Below are 24940 nucleotides of genomic sequence, written 5' to 3' on the forward strand. Positions count from 1 at the left end.
TCACACCTGTGTCGCACCGCCGATCCGACCGATATGATATAGATTATATATGGATTATATATCAGCTTGGCCATAATATGTGTAAAAAATATGCTTATTATTGAGACCCTGGCATCCTGACAATGATAGAGGAGGGTCTGCTGAACTAGTACAGTACTGCAAGTGTTGGTGTTGAGGGTTATAGTGCCCTGCCCATATCCCACATCTCTTCACTCTAGCACTGTCTGCCGGGGTTCCTCTTCCTCTCTCAGGTTGTATAATTAGGTGTCCCAGTAGAGTTGCCAACCCCTTCTAACCCTCACACACTATCAGGCAAAGCAGTCTAATGGCTGCGCCCCTCCTCCTCCTCTGCACTGCTATCACATCCATCAGATAGGGCTTCCAGTCAGACAGACAGCAGAGCAAAGCCCTGTCAGAGAAAATAGTCGTGCCTTGGTGTGTGGTGCATACAGATGAACTATCCCAGTGCTTTCCGTCACACATGCAGATAGTGGTATTTGTGCATGACCGCTGGTCTCAGGGACACCCGGACATCACCTTGGCACCTGATCTTGTGGTAATTCATGTGGTGATATGACATGAAATCCTGCTTTTTTCCAGCTATATTTTGTAAATTGAGTACCTCAAATATTTTCAAATGGTTGCGGTAACTGTACTTTACTTGATCTAACCTGATCTATGCTGTTATGGTTATTTAATAAACTTAGTTTGTTAACAGTGGTTTCACTGCAGTCTCACTTATTATACAGTCCTGGCCGAGACTATATGTTTTAGTTTGCTATGACTATGTTATCCTGTATCAGGATAAACAAGTGAAATTGGAAGTGATAAATTGCAACACTATAACATTGAGCCTGAAAAATGTCCTTTGTGGGGTTCTCTCCCCAAACTGAAAATGTGTTTTCTGTTTAATAAAGGCTGCTCAATAGCAATGATTAATATCAGAATATAGAGCTGTAACATTTTTATTTAATGAAAACATATCACTTGCATATCCTTTAATGGTTTCTCTTAACCTTTCGTTCTTGCCTAAGTGCAACCATACTGTTGAGTCACTATAGTGTGAACTGCTTATGCACATATGTTTTTATTGATATATACTAAATCCACATGAATTAATGTTCATAAAAATTCTACGGAGATGACTGTGAATTAATTCAATAATGATGTATATCTAAACGTCAATCTATTCTCCATATTATTGAGAGTAGCTGGCATTGCAGCCAACAGTAAATAACAAAATGCTGACCTGCAAGAAGTCGCACGCACGCACGCACGCACGCACGCACGCACGCACGCACACACACACACGCACACACACTCACACACACACACACACACACACACACACACACACACACACACACACACACACACACACACACACACACACACACACACTCTCTCTCGCCTCCCTCTCCTTTTCATGGCTTGTGTTACACTACCAAGTAAACTCCCCTGGGAGGAGAATACCCTCAACATCAAAGGAGGCCATGGTGACTTCATAATGACAGGGATAAATGGCTGCCCTCCCCAGGAAGAGGCTATAAAAAGAGACGAAGAGATGGGGGGGGGGCTGCTCATATCTCCTATAACCTTCCTGAGCACATTCCACCATCGGTCTTTTTCCTCTTTCTTCCATCACAAGAGACATCTCAGCTGACTGTCTTGTTCAACTGTACCTGCCTTCCTGTTCTAGCCTTTATGAAATCATACATCATTCCTGCTTGGTGTAATAGTCCTCTCTATTTTGAAATTAGTACGTTTGAGGGTTGTCATGGTGACCCAGAGGCTGAGGAACATTCTATCTAGTCATGACATATGTTAATACCTGGCTCAGATCTCTCCACTCTCTCCCATCAATAACGCAGACAGACCATACCCACAGCTACGGCTTGATGTCCTGGCATCAGCTTAGTTTGATAAAAGCAGGATGAGAGAGTGTATACATGCTTCCTAACATCAGACAGAAGCACAACCAAGCGCATCAGAACACCCCACGTCGTGATTTGGTTTGATCTAATGTTAAGAGGAAGACCAGGAGTGAAAGGAAAAAAAAACAGACCCTGGTAGAGGAAGAGAAGGGTTAACTGAGGTACGTGCAGTGTGTTGAAGGTGACCTAGACGGTTACAGTCATGCTGCTGGTGGTGGTGCCGGGGGGCAGTCAGATTGGAAATAGCCTGTACAAAATGACAAGCTACCCTCCTTACGAGAGCTATCTCATTAAAAGCCTAGTGAGTTCCACTTCACACACCATCAGACAAATAAGCTGAGGCAGGCACCCTGCTGAGATGGAATAAACAACAAGGGAGAATCACTGATTGATTTGGACGAGAGCACGGAGGAAACACAACGCTTCAGTACCAACAAAGTCTGTTTATCGACCAGTGCGCAGAAACGTCCTGCCGTGCCGGCTTTCCATCCTAGCTTAGGGCTCATCCCCAATTCACCCGTCATCTCCACTGACATAGGTTTCACAATGGGTCAACAAATAATCACATGTTTGGCTCTCAAAATACAAGCTAATATCAGACAGAAGATTGACATTAATATGAGACAAAAAATGCTGAGCATCCCATCATATGCCCTTTCAAAAGGTTACGCCGGAAAGCGTAAATATAGATTCCTTTCAAGTGCCTCTTCCCTTCCCTGCTAAACACATACGAGATATATAGCCCAACATTATGGTATACAATAGTTTAACTTGGAGTGTCGTTTTACAAGGAGACCAACCCTGGTATTCAAGGCAGGAGAGTCAAAGTCTCCTCATGAATAAGATTGTTGAGTTTAAGATGCCATTCATATTGCATGAGCAGATGATCAATCACTGGGCCTTCTGTGCCATAACTGGTCGTCAGAGAACACAAAGAAAAGGGCAGGAAGCAGTGTGCCAGCCTGTGAATGTAAATTATTTACTATATCTAAACTCTGCTGAGCACAGCAAAGCTACAGCCACACTGCCTGCAACAACATGGCGGAAGTCTGACTCTGAGAACAGAAGAGTGTGTGTGTGTGTGTGTGTGTGTGTGTGTGTGTGTGTGTGTGTGTGTGTGTGTGTGTGTGTGTGTGTGTGTGTGTGTGTGTGTGTGTGTAAATAGAGCACGCAAAGACGGAGAATCAATGAGAATGTATAACTTCCTTCAGAGATGAGAGAGGGGATAGGACTTTGAAATCCTTTAGTCTTAAATTTCTGCTCAAACATATTGATCATCGTTCGTGACGCTTGCCTGATCACACATTGTTTTTGTTAAAGCTGAACATGTAGTACCCTTTCTCCGCCAACAGGGACCCTCACGGATGGTGTAAGAGAGCTCGGTGAATTCCAGGTCCACAGCCCTGCGGCGGGGAAGATGGGAGAAGCGCTGGGCCTCCGTGATGTGGTTCTCCACTTTCTTCAGGTGGGTCAGCAGGGACGCCTCCTGAGGTGTGCCACCAGGGAGTTTGGTCTCTTCCATGGGGATGCTGACAGTGACACTGACAGGCCCCGGCTCCAGCGTCCTCTCAGCCATGCTGAAAGGCTGGAAAGGAAAACAGATTTAGTTTTTCGTTAGTTTTAGAGGCTTTTTAAATTGACTGCATGGGGGCATATTGATTTCTAATCAAGGTTGCACATCTGTCTCCACCCTGGTTTCTGAACCATAGATGTTGTAAAAGTATTTATTTTACTGTGCCATCCACCTATTATTCCAATCTTCATTCCAGTGTAAATTCCAGTGCCCGTAGCTTTAAAAACTCAAACTGTGTTGTGTTACACAGAAGTCGCTTCATAGGTACTCTCCTATCTCAAGCATCATTCTCAATCTTCTAAGCTAAAGAACACAGCAATAAAATGTGCAAATTTAAACTAAATGTAACCAAGTAGCTGCTGTACTAGAAAATATAGAAAATGGTTAGTGGGTCGCTGATTGGTTGATTAGTTAGTTGAGAGGATGACACTTTGGGAATCCTAAAATACCCTTTTATCACAAGAGGATGAACTCTACCATATGCACGTCGCACGACGACATTGTTGCCCCAGCAAAGGCTTGTGATGCGAATGATGTCAAAATGATTGCAGACATCCTGTTAAAGCTAGGTGCTGGACATGATCTGATTACAGACGCTACTGTGGACTGGCTGGATGAGGGGAATGAGATTCCGGGTGTGAGGAGTAGGGATCTGGTTTCAGCCTTGCAGCAGTTATAGTGCTGATTCACAATACAGTGTACAAGTGCTGTCTGAATAGTGTGCTCCACTATGTACGGTAGTGGTGATGTTTGAATATTCTGCTCCATCATATACTATAGCTAGTGGTTCTGATCACTGAAGTGAAGCCTACTGAATTTGAAAATGGTTTTGTGTTGAAAATATTGCACAGTACAACAGAAAAACGTTATTAGACCTGCAACGTCGTCAAGACATTCTTCAAGCATGCTTGAAGAAGGTCTTGGCGACTGGAATGTTGCATCTAATGGCTGTAGAGTTTTATCTTGTACTGTGCAAGTCAGGCAGTGTGCGGGTGCTTTTATTGATTTTGTGAGATTTTGATCACTTTGAGCTTAACCTACACACCTGTCACAAAGACATATCGGGTGTGCGAAAGGTTTTCAACAGTGTTGAAAATATTGAAAATGAGCGAATGTAAAATGGACTCATAATAATAATATTTTTTAAAAGATATTTGGATTTAAGTATGGTTTTAAGTTGATATTTTTGTTTATATGTTGAATGTTTTAACTTTCACATACTGTAGGCCTACACTATAGCCTATACTTTGGTAACAACATATAGGCCTATTAGTGGAAGAGAACAGAGTGCTTAAGCATAAAGTCACTTTTTAATACAAAGTATTATGATTTTAGGCATGTTGGAAAATTGTGCCTCAAAATCTCATTACTTCACCAGGTTATTGCCCTACATCCTGCTATAAATACTGAATGTGTTATTCAGTCCAAAATGTGTGGGTAGTCCATTTTTGTACATTTTTAGGCATACCAGTATGAACAGTATGAATTATATATTTTGCAACAATGTGTTTTATCACTATTCCTGTTCTTTCTTATTCTCTGCACCCTACACTATGCGCAAGTTTTCTCTAGGTCACCCGGTCACCACTTCCAAGGAGGAGGACTCTGGAAGGAGGACTCTGGAACTGCCTAGCACTCCAGAAAGAGGAATTCATTTCAGCCTAGGCCTCATTCCAGTCTCTGCGATTCCTCACTCTCAAAATACTCTCACAAGACACAGGTAGCAGTGTACTGTACACTGCTACCTGTGCTGCCCTCTCAGAACCCTGCAACTTCAGCCACTCTCCCAGGCTTTCGGGCAAGGGTGGACTACATCCCAAGTGAAATTTCTGTGCTCTTAATGTTTCTCATCTTTCATTTTTCCCACATGAACTTCATACTGCTTCTCAATTACACACTCTTTACCTCTTTCCATCATTGTGCTATATTGTCCCCCAAGTCCACTTGGGGAATTCCTTGGAGAGCATGATAATCTTATCAGCTCCTCCCCGGGAGATGGCACTCCTCTCATTAAGGTGACTTCAACCTACCAGCAGACGTCATGCTACCTCTCTTCTATCCTCATTCAACCTCCCCAAATGTATTGGACCTAGTGTTCTCTAGACACGGCTCCCCCTCTAACCTTGTTACTCCCCTTCATGTCCCTGACCACCACTTTGTAACCTTCTCCATCTCTCTTTCCACTTCCCCATCTAAACCTATCCAACCTCTGTCCATTCTGTCACCACGTGGAACATGAGCTCTCTCTTCTTCTCTCCTCTCCTCTTTTCCATCCCCTGATTCTTTCCCCTCCCTCTCAACAGACTGCAACTCCTCCGTTCTCTCCACTACATCTGTCTTTGACGTCACTGCCCTCTCTCTTCCAAGCATGTGTCCGCCAACTCCTTGGTTATCTGAAACCCTCAGAGCTGAGCGAACATGTCTCAGAGCAGCTGAAAGGAAGTGGCTCAAAACGAACCAATCAGAAGACCTCTCCCATGCATTCATTCTTCATTCCTCTCTGCCTTCAACATAGCCATAGCTAAGTTCTCTTTCAATTTTTGATAATATTCAGTCCTCTGCCTCTAACCCACGGAAGCTCTTCTCCGCCTTCTCCTCTCTCCTTAACTCTCCTCCACTGATTCCCTCCATCCCTCTCTGCTGAAGCTTTTGTCACCTGTACTTTGATAAGAAGGTTGATAATAAAATCAGAAGCTCTTCCTCCTATCTTCCCCCACCCCTCCTTGATCTTCCAGACCATTGGCCTGATCTACTCCCATTCATTACCACATCATTAAGACATCAGGCTGCATCCCATCTGCCTTCAAGTCAGATAGAGTTACAACTCTCCTCAAGAAACCTTCTCTTGTCTTGACCCCTCCGACATCAAGAACTCCATCTCTCACAGAACAGCCTTTTCTTTTGGATCGCAACCAGTCTGTATTCAGACCCAGATCCTTATAGAAGCCTCAGTCATCTCCAGGCTAGACTATTGCAACTCCCTCCTTGCTGGTCTGCCGGTATGTCCACGGGGTCCGTGGACATATTCATTTGGGGGGTCCTTGACATAACATTTGCTTGACCATTTTACCCTGCCGTTTGTTGTCTAGGGTTCACATCACCCATCTTGCACTGGATAAAAGGGTCTGCTAAATGTCAAAATCACTTTTACCATAAATGATAGCATTATAATCTGTAGGATTGAATGTGTGATGTTGAAATGCAAACCATATAAGAAGAGAAAGCAAGAGTCTGGTGATCTTTATGTGACATAGACTTCTACAATACATTGCAGCTTCTGGCTACAATTTTCAACTGCATAAAAAAGTACTTTTGCCTCATAACCATTATGTAATTCTATATGCAAAAAGCATTTGGCCAAAGCATTAAATAATATCCAAAGGTCAACTATGTATTTCTCACAGTATTTTTTAGTGATAAGTCCCTAAATGACACATTAAAGTATATCTTGAATATGTTTAAATAATCATTACTATTCTACCATTCAACTTCCCACTATCACTACAGTGTGGACTATCTTAATCACTTATACACTTACTGCACAAGCCACTTTAATGGTCATTATTCTCTGACGTCACTGTCCACCATTCAAGATTTATAATTTCCCATCTGCCTTTTAATGTATACATCGTTTTTAATCATAAGTCCCCATTGTACTTATGGTTTGTTTTGTATTGTTTCTTAGAGTTGTATTTCGTAGTATTTAGAATTGTTGCACTTGTTCTTTAATAAGGCGGATCTACAGATGGCTAAACAAAACTCACCCAAAATATCCCGCGCTGGTTTGACCAAATCTGTACACTAAGGGCCTCAGCTTACAATTGCCTGTTGCTCAAGACATTGACCAGACGTGCATTAGTGGCAAGTGATTTTCAATTTGATAACGAATTATGCTTCTGACATAATGAAAAGATTTACATTCCTAAGTCATTTCTCACAATGAATATAACATAATTGAGTCTCCTTTGTATCGTTAAACTTGAACACTTGCCTCAATAAAGTACCTATACTTCCTATATGGTGGAATATATATTCTCATCCACAGTGGGAAAGAGTCTAAAGAGGGAGATTTTAAAATAGAATCAAGGGTTTTTATTCTTCTCTACAGTGGGAAAGAGTCTGCAGAGAGAAATTATAGTCATGGGTATTTATTCTCATCCATGAGGTAAAAGTCTACAGGGAGATTTTGAAGAGGAATCAGTGTTTGTCACTGACTAATTAAATTGAGCATCCAAATTCAGAATAGTGAGGTGTGGTGCAAAGACCCAGAAACACTGTATAATCTTCAAATTCAGCAGTATATACCATTTATGAATGTACATGGACAATCCACTGGCATCATGTAACAAAATCAAGTTTCAGTAATGACAAAGGCAGTTTCGTAGTACTCTAAACAGCTGAGGACCTTTATATGGTGCCATGGCGTATATGTGTAATGGAATATCCTCATGTGAGTGAAGGAAGAGAGAAGAAAACTGACCGTGCTTTTTATTGATCATCCTGCCATTAGTGAATTTCCATTGCTAGCCTGCATATCGTTGCTGGCGGGCAGAAACCTTGTATCTCCATATTTCAATGTTTTTTGGGGGCAATTTAATGCCCTATTTTGTCATATAGTCTACAGTGTCACACAGAAGTCGGGAAAATAGCCGATCTATAAGCTCACAATGTGTGATGCGTTGTGAGCTTGTAGATCTGCACAATCAATGTAAAGCCATTTACCATTTTACCATTTAGATCTGCAATTTGGGAATTTTGTTTTACATAAAAATTGGTTAAGTCTGTCTGTGGGTCTTAGAAATATTGAACCAATGAAAAGTATTAACAAGAGCATGTAACTAAATACTAACTACATCAGATCCATTGCAACACAGGTTCTGTTTTTCCCATTTCCTGAAAATTAACGGTTTTGGACATATGAGGTTTCCACCCAACAGCGACGATATAAGCTCTGTAGAACACTGTCAGACTTTAATGGCCTCTCACTTAGATGAAAACCACCGTGATCTGTGCGTGTGCTGTGCCCAAGGCAAGGGCATGTGAGCAGAAACAGCTGTGGTGGTGTAGTCACATATGTGATAAATAAGGCCTGTGAAATGAATGCATCAATGAGGCACTGTATACGCACTGTACACAACCGTAGAGCTAGTTATTAGAAACAATGGCATTACAGCATATAGGCTTGTGAGTCTCAGAGCTTCTCAAAAGCACCTGTTATAGGCTATATCTCAATGATGAAGAAAACATCAAAGTAATGCATCTCTAATTCTATCACTGACTGGGGCATTTTACAGTAGTAGCCTACTAGCCATAAGTAAGTGGGGAAATTATATTTCACAAAGTGCAGTGGTTTACATGAGGCAAAATTAAATTGTTCATAATGATGCATGGAGCAGTAGAATGTCTCTCTCTGTCTATCTCTCTGTCTCTCTGTATGTCTCTCTCTCTCTCTCTCTCTCTCTCTCTCTCTCTCTCTCTCTCTCTCTCTCTCTCTCTCTCTCTCTCTCTCTCTCACACACACACACACACACACACACACACACACACACACACACACAACACACACACACACACACACACACACACACACACACACACACACACACACACACACACACACACACACACACACACACACACACACTCACACTCACACTCACACTCTCTCTCACACACACACACACACACACACACACGCACACGCACACGCACACGCACACACACACACACACACACACACACACACACACACACACACACACACACACACACACACAGGCCTATACACTCGCGCGCGCGCACATACGGGCACACGCATTTCTATTTTCCTACATAGGCATGATGTGTACACATTGAACATACTTGTTCTTGCGTGATGAAAGGACCAGGTGAGTATAGTGCGGTGCCCCCTGGTTGTCTTCTCCCGGGGCAAGAGCACCAGTGCTCGGTCGATCCTCCTCTACATCAAACGGCACAATCCATCAACGTTAGAGGGTAGGATATCACCCAAACAGTCCCGTGCAGCGATGGTTATAGCCTACTTGTGCGCCACAGTCTATGGAAATTCGCATTGGCTGCTGTTGTTGTGAGGCAATATGGAACAAATGTTGTTATCCTCCCAGTCTGTGCTGTCTGTGGGTGCGTACATCATCCCGTATGCAACACGGCAACTCTTGAAATTAAAATCATGTCCGACCGTAGGCTATCTTTGAGAATCATCAGGGGAACTGATGGATGCCTGTCATGGTGCTGATTTCATCTATTCCGTCGTTGGTTATAAAGACAGTCGTCGGTTACCGAATGCGTATCAAGCTACTAACCCACATCTCCTAGTGTTGATCGCTGTCTCCAGTCGTGTCATCATCAGCTGTTAAAACCCTGCTGCAGTAGGACTAGGCATAGCAGCAGCAGCAGCAGCAGCTCAATAGCATCCACCGTTATCTTACCGGTCGGTCAGTGCATCAGTGGCACGCCACGCCACGCACGCCGGGTTGGGATACAGGGCGTTGCTGGCAGGGGTTGTGATGCGAGGAGAATGTCCGCATGAGGCCCTTGTTGCAGGATGCTCTCTCTAGGCACTAATATAACACTATGGGCCAGTGGTTCTCAACCGGTGGATTGGGACCCCCAGGGGGACCCCCAGACTCCCCACATGATGTTTTGGGGGGTCTCCATGATGACAGTGAAGTGACAATTTAAGGACTTGTAAGACCTTTTTAATACCTATACAAAAGAAAGAAAGAAAATGACCATTACTATTTTCACAATATCCATCTGTGGAACCGAGTCTGAAGTTAAGAACCATTGCTATAGGCTATCAAAATCCTGACCTCTATAGCCCTGTTGACTTGACGTTGTGGGTTATATGTTCGAGGTTAGGCAACATCACCGTTAATGAATTAATTTGGGTTTACTCTATTGTTGGCCATAACTAGGTCTGCTATTTAAAGCAATTAAGCATTTCATTTATTATTTTAGACCCTAGGCTGATACGTTTTCTATTACATCAAAACAATTGTCTGCTGTGAATAATGGAATTGATTAGGCCTACACCATCTTTTAAAACGTTTAAAGGAGTAGTTCACCCAAAACATGACTTATTACACACCCCATGAAGCCTGGAATTCATGGATATTGTTTTTGTTTTTGTCGCATTCCTAAGCCAATAATTTAGGCTTCATGGGTTGTGTGATTTTGATAGAAAATAAGTCATTGTTTGGGTGAAATACTCCTTTAAAGTTATAAACTTGGCTCCTGAAATCGCGCTGTCAATCAATGTTGACTGTTTGGGGCTATTGAATGGTAGCAATGTTGTAAACACTAGGGTGTTTTACGTCAATTCACGAACGCTGTCTCTTTAAAGACCGCACCTGCGCAACTGGCTGGTGCTGATGCTGCAGTGGCCGGGTTATTTTCGGTAAAACAATCGGGGTTACTCGCGTTCATACAGGCCTACATACCTTACATCACCCATGAGGTGAAATCAAACCATTTTGGAGGCAATTTCTACATCTTAAACACACAACTAGAAAGAATGATGCAAGGTCACCAGGAAAAACCTTTGGATCATAACAACAAATAACATTGTTGTTTTCTTTCCTTCCCCAATATGCCCTCTTGTTGGAATGCCCTATTCTTATACTTTAAAAAATGTAGGTTGAGGAAATAAATACTGTATTAATTTCATAAGGGTTAGACAAGTATCATTGCCTTCTATTTGACCGTTTTATCTATTTGTCAGCTAGAAGATATTTATTCACGGTAGGCAACATTATTCAATTAAAGGAGTGAGTCAGTCTTAGGTGTTGTATCTCTGCTAGATACTGGTCTGGAATAACATAGTGATGAATATGTGTCATAAAGGCAAACAGTATAGCTAAATATGATGCAGCTGACAGATAACTGTAGAAAGTGTACTGTAACGACGCCATGTGGTTAATGTTATTATTGCATCCATCGTTCATAGCTTATTTCAAAGGGCAAATAATGTAAAAAATAAATTATTGCCCTGAAAAGTAATAATTATCCCACATTTTTATTCTATAAGAACAAGCTTAAAGCTATATTATGTAAAAATATTTAGTGAATAAAATGTTGTTTTGTCCAATCTGTATGGTAGAGTAGGCTATGCTAATACAATATAACTTATACAATTGGGGGGGTTGTATTTGGTCTCTCTGCTCTTCTATCGAGACATTTATCCTGTGTCTGGTTTGATACAACCTTCGACATGGTCCTGTCTCTGGTCTGACATGAATTTTGACCTGAAAGTCAAAATTCTATTTCTCTCCAGAGCAAGCAAGCTATTGGCTCAGTGGTAAAAACAAAAGAGAAAGACAATTCAGCACTTGCACAGGAGGCCAGGGTTCAAATCCAGGGTAGAACAGGAAAGTTACATAGTGCAGCTTAGCATGGCATTCAAAATTACTCAATCACTTTTCTCTTAACATTCTACTATTGTGTTGCCATATCATTGACGCCACCTAGGAACTCCATGATCTTCATGGCACCTTTTAGATAACACGTCCTCTTACCATTCATTAGCCTTAACAACAGAAAGAAATTGCATTCTGAGACAAGACCAAACACTCAACTCTTTTTCCAGACCCAATCATTTATTAACTCTGAATGGATAGACTTCTAAATGATGGCGGGATTGCAGGAACCATGGCAATCAGTCATGAACTGATATGTTCACAAACATATCGGGGTTGGGTAGGCTATAAGTATAGCATGCTGCAGGGTTATGAGACAGACGTCTGAACATAAAGACCCTATACAGCATGACAAGAAGACTAGAAACTCTGCTCTTCATGAGCCTTCTGCTGTTGCTGAAACAGGGGACTCAGTGTCGTGGAGGTGAAAAATCTTTGTGTTTAGAAAAATGGTCATGGTATTGTCTTACGTTACTTTATATAATGTCATAATCATGTCATGGCTTCACCGTAATGTAAGAGATGTTGTATTCTAGGTCCTTTGGCTGTTCCTATAAGACTGTCTGTGGAGAATGACCTGTTCAACACGACTCCTGAGTCCTACTCCAGCCATGTGGTGAAAGGAGGCGTGCTGCTCGGTGCCCTGAGGAGACTGCAGGAAACACAACAGCACTTCAAGTACAATCACATTTCTGTGAAACACCTTTCCATGCAATGTTTCTTGGGGTCATTCTTTATTTTCAGTATTTCACTCACAACAAATACATTTGGTGTTCAACTTTAGTGTTAATTTAACTCTACAAATGGAAACTAAAGCATTTTTTTTTAATACTCTGCAATGCTAATTTAACACCGGTTTTAACTGTGTGTGAATGGGTTTGTGGTATCAGATTCACAGTGAAGGAGGACCCTGACTTTGGCCTGCTACTTGTGAGTGTGAATGGAGTTGCTGGGTCTGAAGCTGAGCAGACGTACTGGGAGATTCTGTCAGAGGTCTCTGGGGAATACACCAGGCTGGATGTGGGTGAGTATGTTCTGTCAGAGGTCTCAGGGGAATACACTAGGCTAGCTATGGGCGAGTATGTTCTGTCAGAGGTCGCATGGGAATACACCACGCTTGATGTGGGTGAGTACTGAGTATGTGCCCAGAATGGAATTCAACAAGCCTACAGAGTCAGTTGTCTCATTACGTAGGCTACTCACATTAATTTGAAATGTACTGTTTCAAAAGTAAATTGGTTTTATTAAGAAAATGTTACTCAATATTAGCTGCTGAGGCGGTCATACTAGTTGTGTGCCCAGTGCCCTTTTAAACCGTTTGTGTATGTATGTATGTATGTATGTATGTATGTATGGTTGTACTAAAGTACATTATAACAAATTCTATGTAGAGTGGATGGATGACTCAGCAGTCCTTTGTTCACACAAAGCCATTATAAACCTAACTAAAAAGTAAAGATAAGATTCTATGGTTGGTTAAACTTAAAAGGAACAGTCTGTTCCCTTTACATGGTTTAGCAGGCACACCCATGTGAAATAGTCCTGATCTCACTACAAGTCATATAACACTGACATTGAGCTTATGGCCCCCTTTACACCTGGCATTAAGATGTGACGTGTATCCAGATTGTATAGATAGAAATTAGATTACATTTGCACCTGGCATTAACATGTGCCTTGTATCCAGATTGTATATAGATATTAGATTACATACCGAATACACCTAGAATAAATATTTCCACAGTGAGATCTGATCATGATTAATTTCACATCTCCCTCAAATTACCTTACATGGATTTCTCTATCTGGATAACGAATTGACTACTAGCTTACTGTTAGCCTAATGCTTGCTTGTGGCCAGTCACAAGTAAACACGTATTTCCACCTTCATACTGGAGTTGTCGTGTGGAAACGCAATTGGTTTACATTTGTGGTCATAATGCATTTACACTTGCATTTCTGTGTGGTCAAAGACGCATGTTAATAGCAGGTGTAAAGGATGTAGTGTGACAATCAGCCCAATTAATTACAAGTGGTTACTGCTGCGCCAGAGGATGACAAAAGCACCCTGCAGCCACATACTGCATCTCTAAACTATTTTTCATTGACAGGAATTGGATGCTACAAACCCAAAGCAAATGACCACATCATCCTCAGGCTCAGCAAGTGGTCTAAACACTGACGACCTCCATAATAAGCTTTACCATGACTTTTGCTCGGCTTTTTTATGGTTTTAGCATTATCCCAATCAATATCATAACCAGTTCCTGACATGTAATGCTTTTGAGCATGTTATGATTAATTTGTAAGAATACACAAATCTTTCAGTGATTAAAAAAGATATCCAAATAATAAAGTACTATTGATAAAGATACTGAGCTATTGTTTTCCTTTTGAGAGCATATTTACATACACATTTATTTCATACCAAACTGTACCATCCTTAATAATAGAATGATATCACAACTTTTCCCAATCTATTCAATCAGTTTTTACATGTTTTAACTGTTAATTGACATGTTAATACATTTTTGGATCTTTACGTTGACTCCGTCTGAACTTTGTGACCAAAGCCACGTCCTTTGTGGATTTTCTTGTATCAGGTTCATTTTCTCTGTACTCATCGTTCGCGCTAACTACAACTTAACTACCATGTACAAGTGTTCACAAACAAATTATGCTCATATAGTCCATTCACCTCATCGTTACCATTCTCTCTCAGACATTAGTCATTCATCCAGCTATACCAAATAGGGGTTAATAAGACCTGTCTAATTAAAGGAAGGTACTGTATCCACAAGTTTCCTAGGGCGTTGTGGACATCACTTCCTGTCGATTTGATCAGGTATCAGGGATCAAATCGACAGGAAGTGATGCCCACAACGCCCTAGGAAACTTGTGGATATAGTGCAGTATGTGTGTAGAAAAAAACAACAACTTTGCAATAACACAATTTGAGAGCTTTGACTCTCAAGCACAGCTTTCTCTCTCATCAAAATGGATAATTCCATAAACAGTCACAGAGGAGACATTATATTGTCTTTAAAGTCCCAAAAGGGTTGAAGTGAACTCTGAAAACACCATCAAGGCCTTTTCCATTGATCAGTAAATCACCAGCATCCACACAAAAGCTGAAGCTACATTTCAATGGAGGACCTGTGGAGCCCAGGCTGCCCATGTGTTTGTGCTTCATTTGCTCTCTCTGCAGTCTCGACTTGGATTTTCATCACGTCTTAGCCAGACACTAAGAGAAGAAATGAAAACAAAAAATTGGCTAGCATGTTCTGTGAATGGCATTTTTTCATAATAAGACCGCAAATAGGAACATGTACAAGCACATGCTTCTCTTACTATAATAATTAGGCACGCATTCAAGTGTGCTGAATTTAAAGTGGTCAGGAAAAACACCTACCACCCTCAATTACCATAGTTCACCTTCTCTGATTGGCTGAGTGGCACTCACCGCAGGATATGGAGCAGTCACACACACAGGGGGCACATTGCGCAAAGAAACGCTTCCAGCCAGTCTCCTTCTTTGTACAGTTGTCGATGCGGCTGCAGCCTCGCTTGGGGGGACCAACGTAGCTTTTGTCGGTGCAGGTGGAGGAGCAGGTTCCATTCAACTCCCTCTCGTTGATCTCAATATTCCCGCGTTGACACATCCCTGAAGAGAGACAGGGCACAGAGACACGTCCACAGTCCACCGATATTCTGAACTGACATGTATTGAATATTTTGATCAGATCATTTGGAATGAATGAGCGTGATCAATTTCACCTGTGTTTACTTACGGAGGCAGGTGGGTTTAGGTGTCCAGAGGCCGTTGGATTGGCAGGCTCTGGTGGCGCCGCCTACCAGCATGAAACCATTGCGACAAGCATACCTCACGACAGAGCCCACCCACCAGTCATTACCATATACCATGCCATTATAGTCCACATCTGGCTGACCACAGTTCACTGCCACACACACATGAGAAATCTTAAAGAGGCAATAAAAATGAATCCATGAGGAGTTAAGTTTCATACAAAATATTTGATCTGAGACAATGACCTTCTACTGTTATACTGAGTATAGTTGAATCTACTACTGTATATCAGTAAATACTACTGCCTAGTATTAGTTGTTTTTGTTGTGAGTGTAACCTCTGCAGAGGAACTTGAAGCCAAACCAGCAACATTCAGAGTCTCCGCAGCGATCTCTCCTCAGCTCCTGGTGTATCCCCTTACAGCCTCCCAAACACAGGGGCGCAGTCCCAGACCAGTATGTGTCATCTATGAAGTCTGGCTGGAGAATCCATTCTCTCTCACCTAGGATCGGTTACTTGTGTCAGCTTATTTTACTACTAAACCATTGCATTGACAAATATCCAAATAGAGCCTGAGTTGTGACGCCTTAAATGTGGAACACAAATGAGAAATGTAGTCAAGGCTGAGGCTAACATGCAGGCCTATTAAAACAATTTACTACTCCTGTCATGTTTTGATTGTTTAGTGGTAACATAGCGACTCATTTTGTATCCTGTGCCATTAGCAAACCAACATGTAAAATTGGCAAATTGGTATAATATGAGTTCTTACCACTACCTTGCTCTTCTTCTCTTGGTTCAGGCAGCTGAGTGAACACCCTGTGGAATGACCCCAACAACAGTAGAAGTCCATACAATCTCACGGTGGCCAGTCTCCTGTTGCAAGCAATGTAACCCTGGAAAACAGCAGAACATGTTATTCAGATCTGAGAACTGTAAATCTAGAATATATTGTAATCTAGTGGTATTCTGCTTTACCATGCTTGTGAAGAGAAACTGAGCCAGAAGTCGTGGGTTATTATGCAATAGTCAGTCCCCTTGCTCCTTGAGTTGACAATACTGTGGTTCAGTCAGGGATGGAAGGAAGAAGCAGGGCTGCTTACACTAAGCTATGCTGGCTAATCTACTAAACACTGCTAATGGTACTACAGTTAATGCTGTGACTTGGCACACTGTTTTGTCTTTCATTTATAATTTCATTCACGTAATGTATGAACGGTGGCTTTTATAAGATCAAGGTAAAATACTGGGGAAGACATGAAGAAGATTATATTACATTGTGATATAAAATGTAAAAAGTTGATTGACTGAATTTATTTGAAATTATTTGTTACAAATAGATTTCTTAGCATCAAAACATCTAACCATTCAGTATCGCCACATTTCTGTCTCTGTTCATCAGAGTAATGAAGGAAGAAATGTTTGGCACTAGGTTAAGGCCAGATAGATGAAAGTCTCACTAAGTGGATTAGCTTCTACAACAAAGTGCTTTCTCACCCTTGCTCTCTCTTGTATACTCCACCCTATAATACGCGTGCGTGCGTGCATTGTCTCTTTGGCCACTAAAGATGGGGACAGAAAAGTCCCCATCTTATAAGGGACAGAAAAAAACCCACTCTTTTGAATGAGTCACATTATCTACACATTTCATGGCATAGTTTAACTACGTTTTAACTTTACCAAGCTGTGTAAAATGAATGCAGATTATGGAAAAAGCAAAGTGCGTCTCTGCCAGGCTGGGTTGTCTACCCAATGTCCGCAAACTTTGAAAGGTAGTCACAGGAATGGAATCTGAAAGATCTGACAGATACAGAAAAGGAAATCAGTATCTCCATAAAGCTCGTCAACATACGGAAGAACAAAGTGCACTAAAATATCCTGATAGATGACTGTGTTGACTCTGGACTTGGCACAGTGGACCAACACCAGCAGATGACATGGCACATCACTGACACTGAAAACTTCACACTTGCTTGGTCTCATGTAATATTCTAATATTTTGAGATATGGATTTTTGATTTTCATGAGCTGTATGCCATAATCAAGATTAAAACAAAAAAGTTTTAAATATTTCACTTTATGCACAATGAATCTAGAATATATGAAAGTTCCACTTTTTGAATTATATTATGGAAGAAAATGAACTTGTTTCCACGATATTCACATTTGTTAAGGGTGGGTATGTGTGTGTGTGTGTGTGTGTGTGTATGTGTATATATATATATGTGTATATACACACACACACACACACACAGCATCTCGCCCAGCACAATATACATGTCAACGTATACTGTCAACACTCATCATGACCATCTGAGAAGCCATCACCTGGATGAAGCTTAAACTTAATTTCTCCTGCGGGATCAATTCAGATCTACCTTTATAGGCAGGCAGGCAAGCAGACAGACAGACAGACACACCTACCTTACTGAGGTTAGTGGCTTAATCCACAATAAATGTAGTCACCTTCATAAGAACCCCAAAATACATACATCTACTGTATGTTGATGAAACAGACTAAACAAATACAAGTTGTTCTTCAGAAAAATTGTATTCACCAATGCGCTGAATCCCAGTGCTCACACTCAGGAGCTGGGAATGACAGACAGACATTACATTACATAAGTAATACATTGTGTAATAATACGACTTCACACAGAACACATTACTTGGAACATAATATAACACAACCCATTACACTGTATGTTTAATTGAAAGTAATATGCAAAGTATAACATTTTGAATGTAACTTCCCCAACACTGGAGAGTCTCCTCACAGATGCATTTCAATGTCTTCATGGTTGTGAACTAAGGTGTTGAGCAAGATTTGGGAGACACGAAACCCTACCTACAGTAGGCCTGTCACAATTATTGCATAATTATCTAATCGCAATTATTTGAGATAATTGTATTATCTATTTTGACAATCGTTTCGATGTTGAAAAATGTTCATACATTTTCAAATATTAAATGACTTCACGACGCGCTGCAAGCTTGTAGATCATTTCTATTTTTTGTAAGTATTACATGTTTAAATAAGTCAGTTGTTTCGTTGTAGATTTAAGTTATTTGTCATAAATGCTCTGTGACATTTTTGATTACCAAGCCTAAAAGGCAAACAGAAATTGTATTCATATGCTAAACAAATTAAATTGTTAATTGCAATTATTTGTATGACAATTAATCGTCAACTTACATTTTTTAATCGTGGCAGCCCCAACCCTTCTCTACACAGTAGAGAAAATTAACATCAGTTGTGCAGTGCAACACAGGCAATGCAATATTGGTCATATGTTACAATGAAATCTGGTTTAATGAATCTGATTGAACATCGTTTTAAAAGCATCAGTGTGGGTAAACGGGAACTACCTCTGTATAAAACACAAAATAAAATAATTCCATCCACCTAATATAGGTTTACAATCATGATGTGCCACTGCTACTGTAAATCTATAACTATAATTTACCCTTAAAGGAGTAGCTCACCCAAAACAAATCATATTTTCTATCAATTACACACCGCATGACGCCTTAAATTCATGGACATTTTTTTTGTTTTTGTCGCATTCCTAAGCAAACAATTTGATGACCGGCAGTCTCTGGTAGGGGACTTGTGGAGTCTCCTACTGGAGACATTAGCATCTTTCCACCAGTCATCAAATTATTGGCTTAGAAATGCGAGAAAAAAAGAAGAAAAAAAAACATGAATTCAAGGCAGTAGTTCACCCATTTTTTGGGTGAACTACTCCTTTAATTCAATTTCCCCACCCTGTTTTCATGTTGAATCCTGAGATATCAATTTAGTGTACGTTCAAAGTAAATGGGGTGAGGGGATGCTGACTCACTGTGAGCCTTCATGTGGGCTTCAAGCACAAGAAGCTCTACAGAGTGTGTGTTGTCGCTGTTGGCCAGAAACCTTGAATGTTCAAAACCGTTACTTTTCAGGAAATTAACCTGTGTTCCAATGGGTCCAATGTAGTTATTATTTAGTCACAAGCTATTGTTAAATACTTATAAAACCCACACAGACTTAACCACCTTCACTTTCAAATTTGCCAAAATGCAACACGTTGTGAGCTTGTAGATCTTATATTTTCGCTACTTTTGTGCGAAACTGTTGTACGACGAAGTGGGGTATTAATTTACAAAAAAGAAAACATAAAAAGATTGTAATATGGCGATACAAGGTTTCTGACATCACAGTATGTAGGTTTGCTGTGGCTGTCAAACCACCTGCAAGCCCAGCTGCGTTGCTACGGTGTCTTGAAGCTGCAGTATGACAGAGTCCTCCCCTGCTTCTGACAAGCCTTCAGTCAGAACATAAAATATCTCTTCCGGATCTCCCTCTACAGCGTCGGTGTCCTGCTCTGCAGTACCCTGCACCTCCTCCAACAAAACGCCTTGCAGTTTCTCCTGCACCTGTGCGGAGGTTGCCACATCAGCATCTTCACCTAGCCCGAGGCCAACTCCCGGGGCGCCATCCTCCTCCTCGTCCCCTTGTCTGTCGTGTCTCTCCCTCATCAGCTGTTCGGTGAGCTCCACGCTCTCGTAGCGAATCAGCTGGAGGCGCATGAAGCCGTCCTCGTGCTCCTTATACCTAAACAGAACAGACCGGTGGTCCAGATTTAGGGTCAGGTGAATTTGCGTTTTGCGCTGCTGGATAATGTAGTGTAGGCCGAGGATTACCTGAACCTGGGGTGTCCGGAAGGCCATTTAAACTGGTGCTTTTTCTGTAGGTGAACAGTCAGGTTGTTGCCTCGGGTGAAGCACTGATCGCACACGTGGCACTTATAGCGGGCCGTAAGGTCACCCTGATGGAGCAGTGAGTAAGAGCACAACCTTAGGATTAATACATAACTTTTGGCTCCCTGCCTTAGTGACAATTGTCAGTTATGTAAAAATGTTTTGCCTCTCACCTCATGTTCTCTTCTGTGGTGAATCTTCATGGTGCGGACGGTGCGGGAGGTAAAGTCACAGCCGGGATTGTCACAGTGGTACGCTGGCTCACTGCTGTGAGTGTCCAGGTGTTTACGCAAATCAACCAGGTTCTTACAGCTGAGAGCAGAAAACGGAGTGGCTGAGCCAAAGAAGAATGCATCTTTGTGTGCTTGTGTTCCTTTCAACCACTCAATCATATAGGGATACATTTCTAGAAGTTTTGACATCAAATCATGATCATGCTGTCATTTGTATGTCTTAAACTGTCCTGTAGCAATTGCCATGGGGTTATGGTGTCACTTTGCAGATTTATTTAGGTAACGTTTCGAGCCAAAGTCTCTTCCTTTCCTTTTCCTGTTTGAGCCAGTACCCAGCCTAGTCTGTTTGGGATGTGCGTGTCTTCGGCACTTTTTCTCAAAAATATGTACGTATGCACACTGTATGTACTACATGCAACTACATTAGTTCTCAATATTTCCTTGCAAAATACCATCAAGAATAACTAAAAGCCATCATTTACAGACTTTGTGAATAACAAATATTATGATGGTTCAGCAGATGTTTTACCTGTACTCGCAGTATTCACAGCTGTATGGTTTCTCGTTACTGTGGCGAAATTTGATGTGGTTGCGCAGAGATGATGGTGATGTGCAGGTCATGTCACACAATGGGCATTTGTAGTGGTTTACTAACAACAAGGAGAGAAACAAACCAATGGCAACACATCGAATCATATTTAACTACCGGTACTGACTTTAAGACTGCAGTGCTGCATACAGGCTAGTCAACACAGTAGGACTGCAACTATCGCTTATTTTCTATTAAGGAATCAACAGTTTTTATAATCGACAACAAATTAAAGTGAAAATAGCTTATCTACAAGCCTGCGATGCAATGCGTTGAGAGCTTGTAGAGTGACTATTTCTGCTATTTTTGAGAATCATTTATTTTAAACCGTAATACTAAATTATTCATAATCAATTATATTTATTAGTTCGATTAACTGTTGCACCCCTACAATACAGACAGCATAGTGAAGGTACTGACCATGGGTCCTCATGTGATCTCTCAGTAGTCGTTCTGTAGCAAAGCGCTTGGAACAGTGAGAACATTGGAACCTCTGACCTATAGCACACATTGAGATATTAATGCAATTAACAGTGACATGTGAAGAATTCTACACAAACAAAGATGACATTTTTATTATGTTCTAACACCAGTACACCTGAGCCCACTGTCTCACCTTCCATGGCACTCTGTCTTTTGATGTGGTCGAAGAACTTGGTGTTGTTGGCGTACATTCCGCCACAGCCTGGACATGCCACTACCTTCTCCTGGGTGTGGCTACGTAGGTGCTCCCTCAGCTTGGGGCGTCCTTTCACAGTGGCTTCACAATCTGAGGAACAACAGACACATGTAGGATTCACTTGTACAAGCTCTAGTACAAAATCAATCTAATCAGCCCAATCGATGTCAGAGTTTGGGGTCTGATGTGATCCTGATTTTGACTAACATTTACCAATGTTTTGCTGATTTTTTGTAATAAAAAAAGAAAAGAAAAGAAAAAAAAGGAGCAAATTGAAAAAGATGCAACTTAAGATTTGATGAAATTTGTATTTGAGAACATTTAATCTATAATCAAACAAATGCATAAAAATAAACAAATTTAAATGACGCATATACATTAAACTTCAATATATGGAAAAAACATTTAAGAACAAGTAGCAAACAAGTAAATATAAAGTACAACAAACTGAACTTTATTTTATTTAAGTACTAAAGCTGTACTAAGAAATGTAAAAGAAATACCCCATCTACAAGCTCACAACGCGGTGTGCTGCGACACGTTGTGAGCTTGTAGATGGGCTATTTTCTGACAAATTTGAAAAGATAACGAAACTGGACACATTGGCTGCATAACTGCGGATTCCAATGTTATCAAAAAATGTTGACCGATATATCGGTCGGTTTCTACTACAAACGGATCAACAGGTGCATATTATGTTCCTGTGAATTTACCTTTCCAGCCACAGCGTATCAAGCATTCACTGTCACCAACTGGTACATCCACACACAGGCTGTGCAACTCCACATGGCGGTAGAACCACTCCGGGTTCTCATATGGGGCTTGCTGGTAACACATACATATAGAATAATTCAGACAATTTAAGAAAAACTAAACTTTGACACCTATTTAACCACTTAAGCCCTATTTTATACTTTCTTAATGGAGTCAGGAGAAAATAGATGCTCTACAAGCTTGTGCTGTAGATGGCATGCCCAACGCAGAGACGACAGGTTGAAAATGGAAATTTTAATAAGCCGTTCGAATACAACGTATTCTTTGACAGGCAGAGAATACCGAGCCTGGCATTGCCAAACTGATCATGTGGAGAATGTTAGAGTGATCCCACATGAATGGTTAACTTTGGACTGATGCTAGATTTTTGCTTTACCTGTGATCCTAGTTTACAAAAGGCACTACACCGTCTCTTTGCATTTGATGTATGGTTTATTGTTTATTGTAAGTCGCTTTTAATAAGAGCGTCTGCTTGCTAAATGCCTACATTGTAAATTGTGATCAGTCTGGCAATGCCAGGCTAGAGAATCCCCAGTTCACTCCATCAATAGCAAGTCCTCTCTTCCTGTTCAGTGGTGGAAACTGCCATCTTACCTCACAGTTGTCCCATATGCAAGCGAAGTCTTCTGGGATTTCAGGAATGATGTTGCGGCTCTGGTAACCAATGGAGCATGTGCCAATGGTGCGGTGGGCATTTAGCACTTGCTGCCCCCACTGTTTTAGCTTAGTATGATAACAGTGGAAGAACACATGACGTCTCATCTCCTCTGGACTCTCCACAGAGCAGAAACCACACTCTTGCCACAGGCAGTTGTCTTCTGGGGATAAAAACAAAACATTAAACCACTTAAACCTAAGACTTAGTAAACTGGACCGAGTTGGCTCTGTAGTTTGACTGTCTGCACACCAAATCTCTTCTCCAAAAATTGCCGATCTACAAGCTCACAACACCTTGCAGCGCGTTGTAGATCTGCTATTTTTGGGAAATGTTTCCCCCAGAATATGCTGGTTTTGAAGTGGTTACATTTTGTACACTGTAAACACCACAGTGTTAATGTATCCATTTAACTCAGAGAGCCAAATGGGTCTTTTATGTATCTGTAACTCAGAGGGTGTGCAAAATGTGTGCACTGACTGTACACTCTCAGAATTATACTCTGTGGAGTAGTGTCATGGTCCTGTTAAGTGACACTTCATTATTGACACACACCTCTAACATTAAGCCAAACTAGTCACAACTTTACATTATCTGGAGCCATTGATAAATGTTGCGACATTTTACTGTCTCTATACCTGTTTCCTCGTCGTTTTCCGCCATCAGAGCGTCCAGGTGACTCTCTACGTGTTTGCAGAAATGCTCCATTCGTCCAAACGCCTCCTGACAGGAGCCCCATTCACACTCTAGTTCCAACGGTGTTTTAATCCGTTTGTTGGGGGGCATGTCGTCTAATAATCACAACTACTACCAACGGCCAGGTTCATGCACCAGTAGACTTAATAAGAAGACTAAACATGAATGTGTCCAAGACCGACCTGGGTGGGTTTGGGTTTCACAGGTTGTACCCCCATCACCTGCCCATGGCGACAACTGATGTTAGGAACCAAGTCAACCAACCGCTTGATGCCAGTGAGTGCCAACAACAAAACAACCAACTGTTGGAAGAGAAGCCTCGCCAAGATTGTTCCTGATACGTTCAGATTTAGACTAACTTAATATGAATCGTCAAATTACTCCAATAAATTTGCTTAATGGCAACAATTCGCTGGTTTAGAAATGGGACAGAAAGAGCTGCAAAACACAAGGTTGACACAGCCAGTGTTGCCAGATGTTGGGAAAGAAATAAGTAAGGAGGTGTAGAAAAACAAGCCAAAAAAAGGCGACTATGCTACATGAGCGCTTTAATGGTGGCTCTAAGAGTGGCTATTTAAAAATAGCTGATCTAAAATGTGGAATATTTAGAAGATAATTTAAACATTCTAACACAAATCTGGTACGGGGCCCTGCCCTGGCACAAAACATTTTCAGATGGGGGTTAGGGGACAAAACAAATACATTCATTTGGGGGTCCTTAACATGAAGATATTTCATTTACTGGTTTAAATAATAATACAAAAAATTGAAACAAGCCCAAATAAGTTACACTTTAGAAACAAGGCCAAAAAAAAAACGCA

General features: G+C 41.2%; 3 protein-coding genes across 3 annotated transcripts in view; all 3 read right to left on the reverse strand.

The window, feature by feature from the left end:
• Window positions 1–9642, reverse strand: part of abcg4a (ATP-binding cassette, sub-family G (WHITE), member 4a) — a gene marked incomplete at its 3' end in the record, with an annotated part of 34297 nt that extends 24655 nt beyond the window's left edge. Inside the window, exons 1-2 of the mRNA XM_084073689.1 lie at window positions 9370–9642; window positions 3270–3519 (exon numbers count right to left, since the gene is read on the reverse strand). Of these exons, the coding sequence (XP_083929815.1) occupies window positions 3270–3510 (241 nt within the window). The 5' untranslated portion in view covers window positions 3511–3519; window positions 9370–9642. The remainder of the gene's footprint in view (window positions 1–3269; window positions 3520–9369) is intronic.
• A 5279-nt stretch (window positions 9643–14921) lies between these two features.
• On the reverse strand, window positions 14922–16648 carry LOC311057495 (C4b-binding protein). The gene is made up of 4 exons (XM_084074455.1): window positions 16523–16648; window positions 15734–16252; window positions 15406–15606; window positions 14922–15186 (listed from the first exon to the last, which is right to left on the reverse strand). Exons 2-4 carry the CDS (start codon window positions 15966–15968, stop codon window positions 15176–15178), a joined length of 447 nt encoding a protein of 148 aa, XP_083930581.1. The 5' UTR covers window positions 15969–16252; window positions 16523–16648; the 3' UTR covers window positions 14922–15175.
• A 1793-nt stretch (window positions 16649–18441) lies between these two features.
• hinfp (histone H4 transcription factor) lies at window positions 18442–24563 on the reverse strand. Its single transcript, XM_084074903.1, has 9 exons — window positions 24062–24563; window positions 23363–23586; window positions 22708–22819; window positions 21932–22084; window positions 21736–21813; window positions 21256–21376; window positions 20667–20805; window positions 20437–20561; window positions 18442–20347 (listed from the first exon to the last, which is right to left on the reverse strand). Exons 1-9 carry the CDS (start codon window positions 24207–24209, stop codon window positions 19975–19977), a joined length of 1473 nt encoding a protein of 490 aa, XP_083931029.1. The 5' UTR covers window positions 24210–24563; the 3' UTR covers window positions 18442–19974.
• Window positions 24564–24940: the final 377 nt, after the last annotated feature.

Source organism: Gymnoscopelus microlampas (genome assembly GCF_963454915.1).
Source record: "Gymnoscopelus microlampas genome assembly, chromosome: 12".
NCBI lineage: Eukaryota > Metazoa > Chordata > Actinopteri > Myctophiformes > Myctophidae > Gymnoscopelus > Gymnoscopelus microlampas.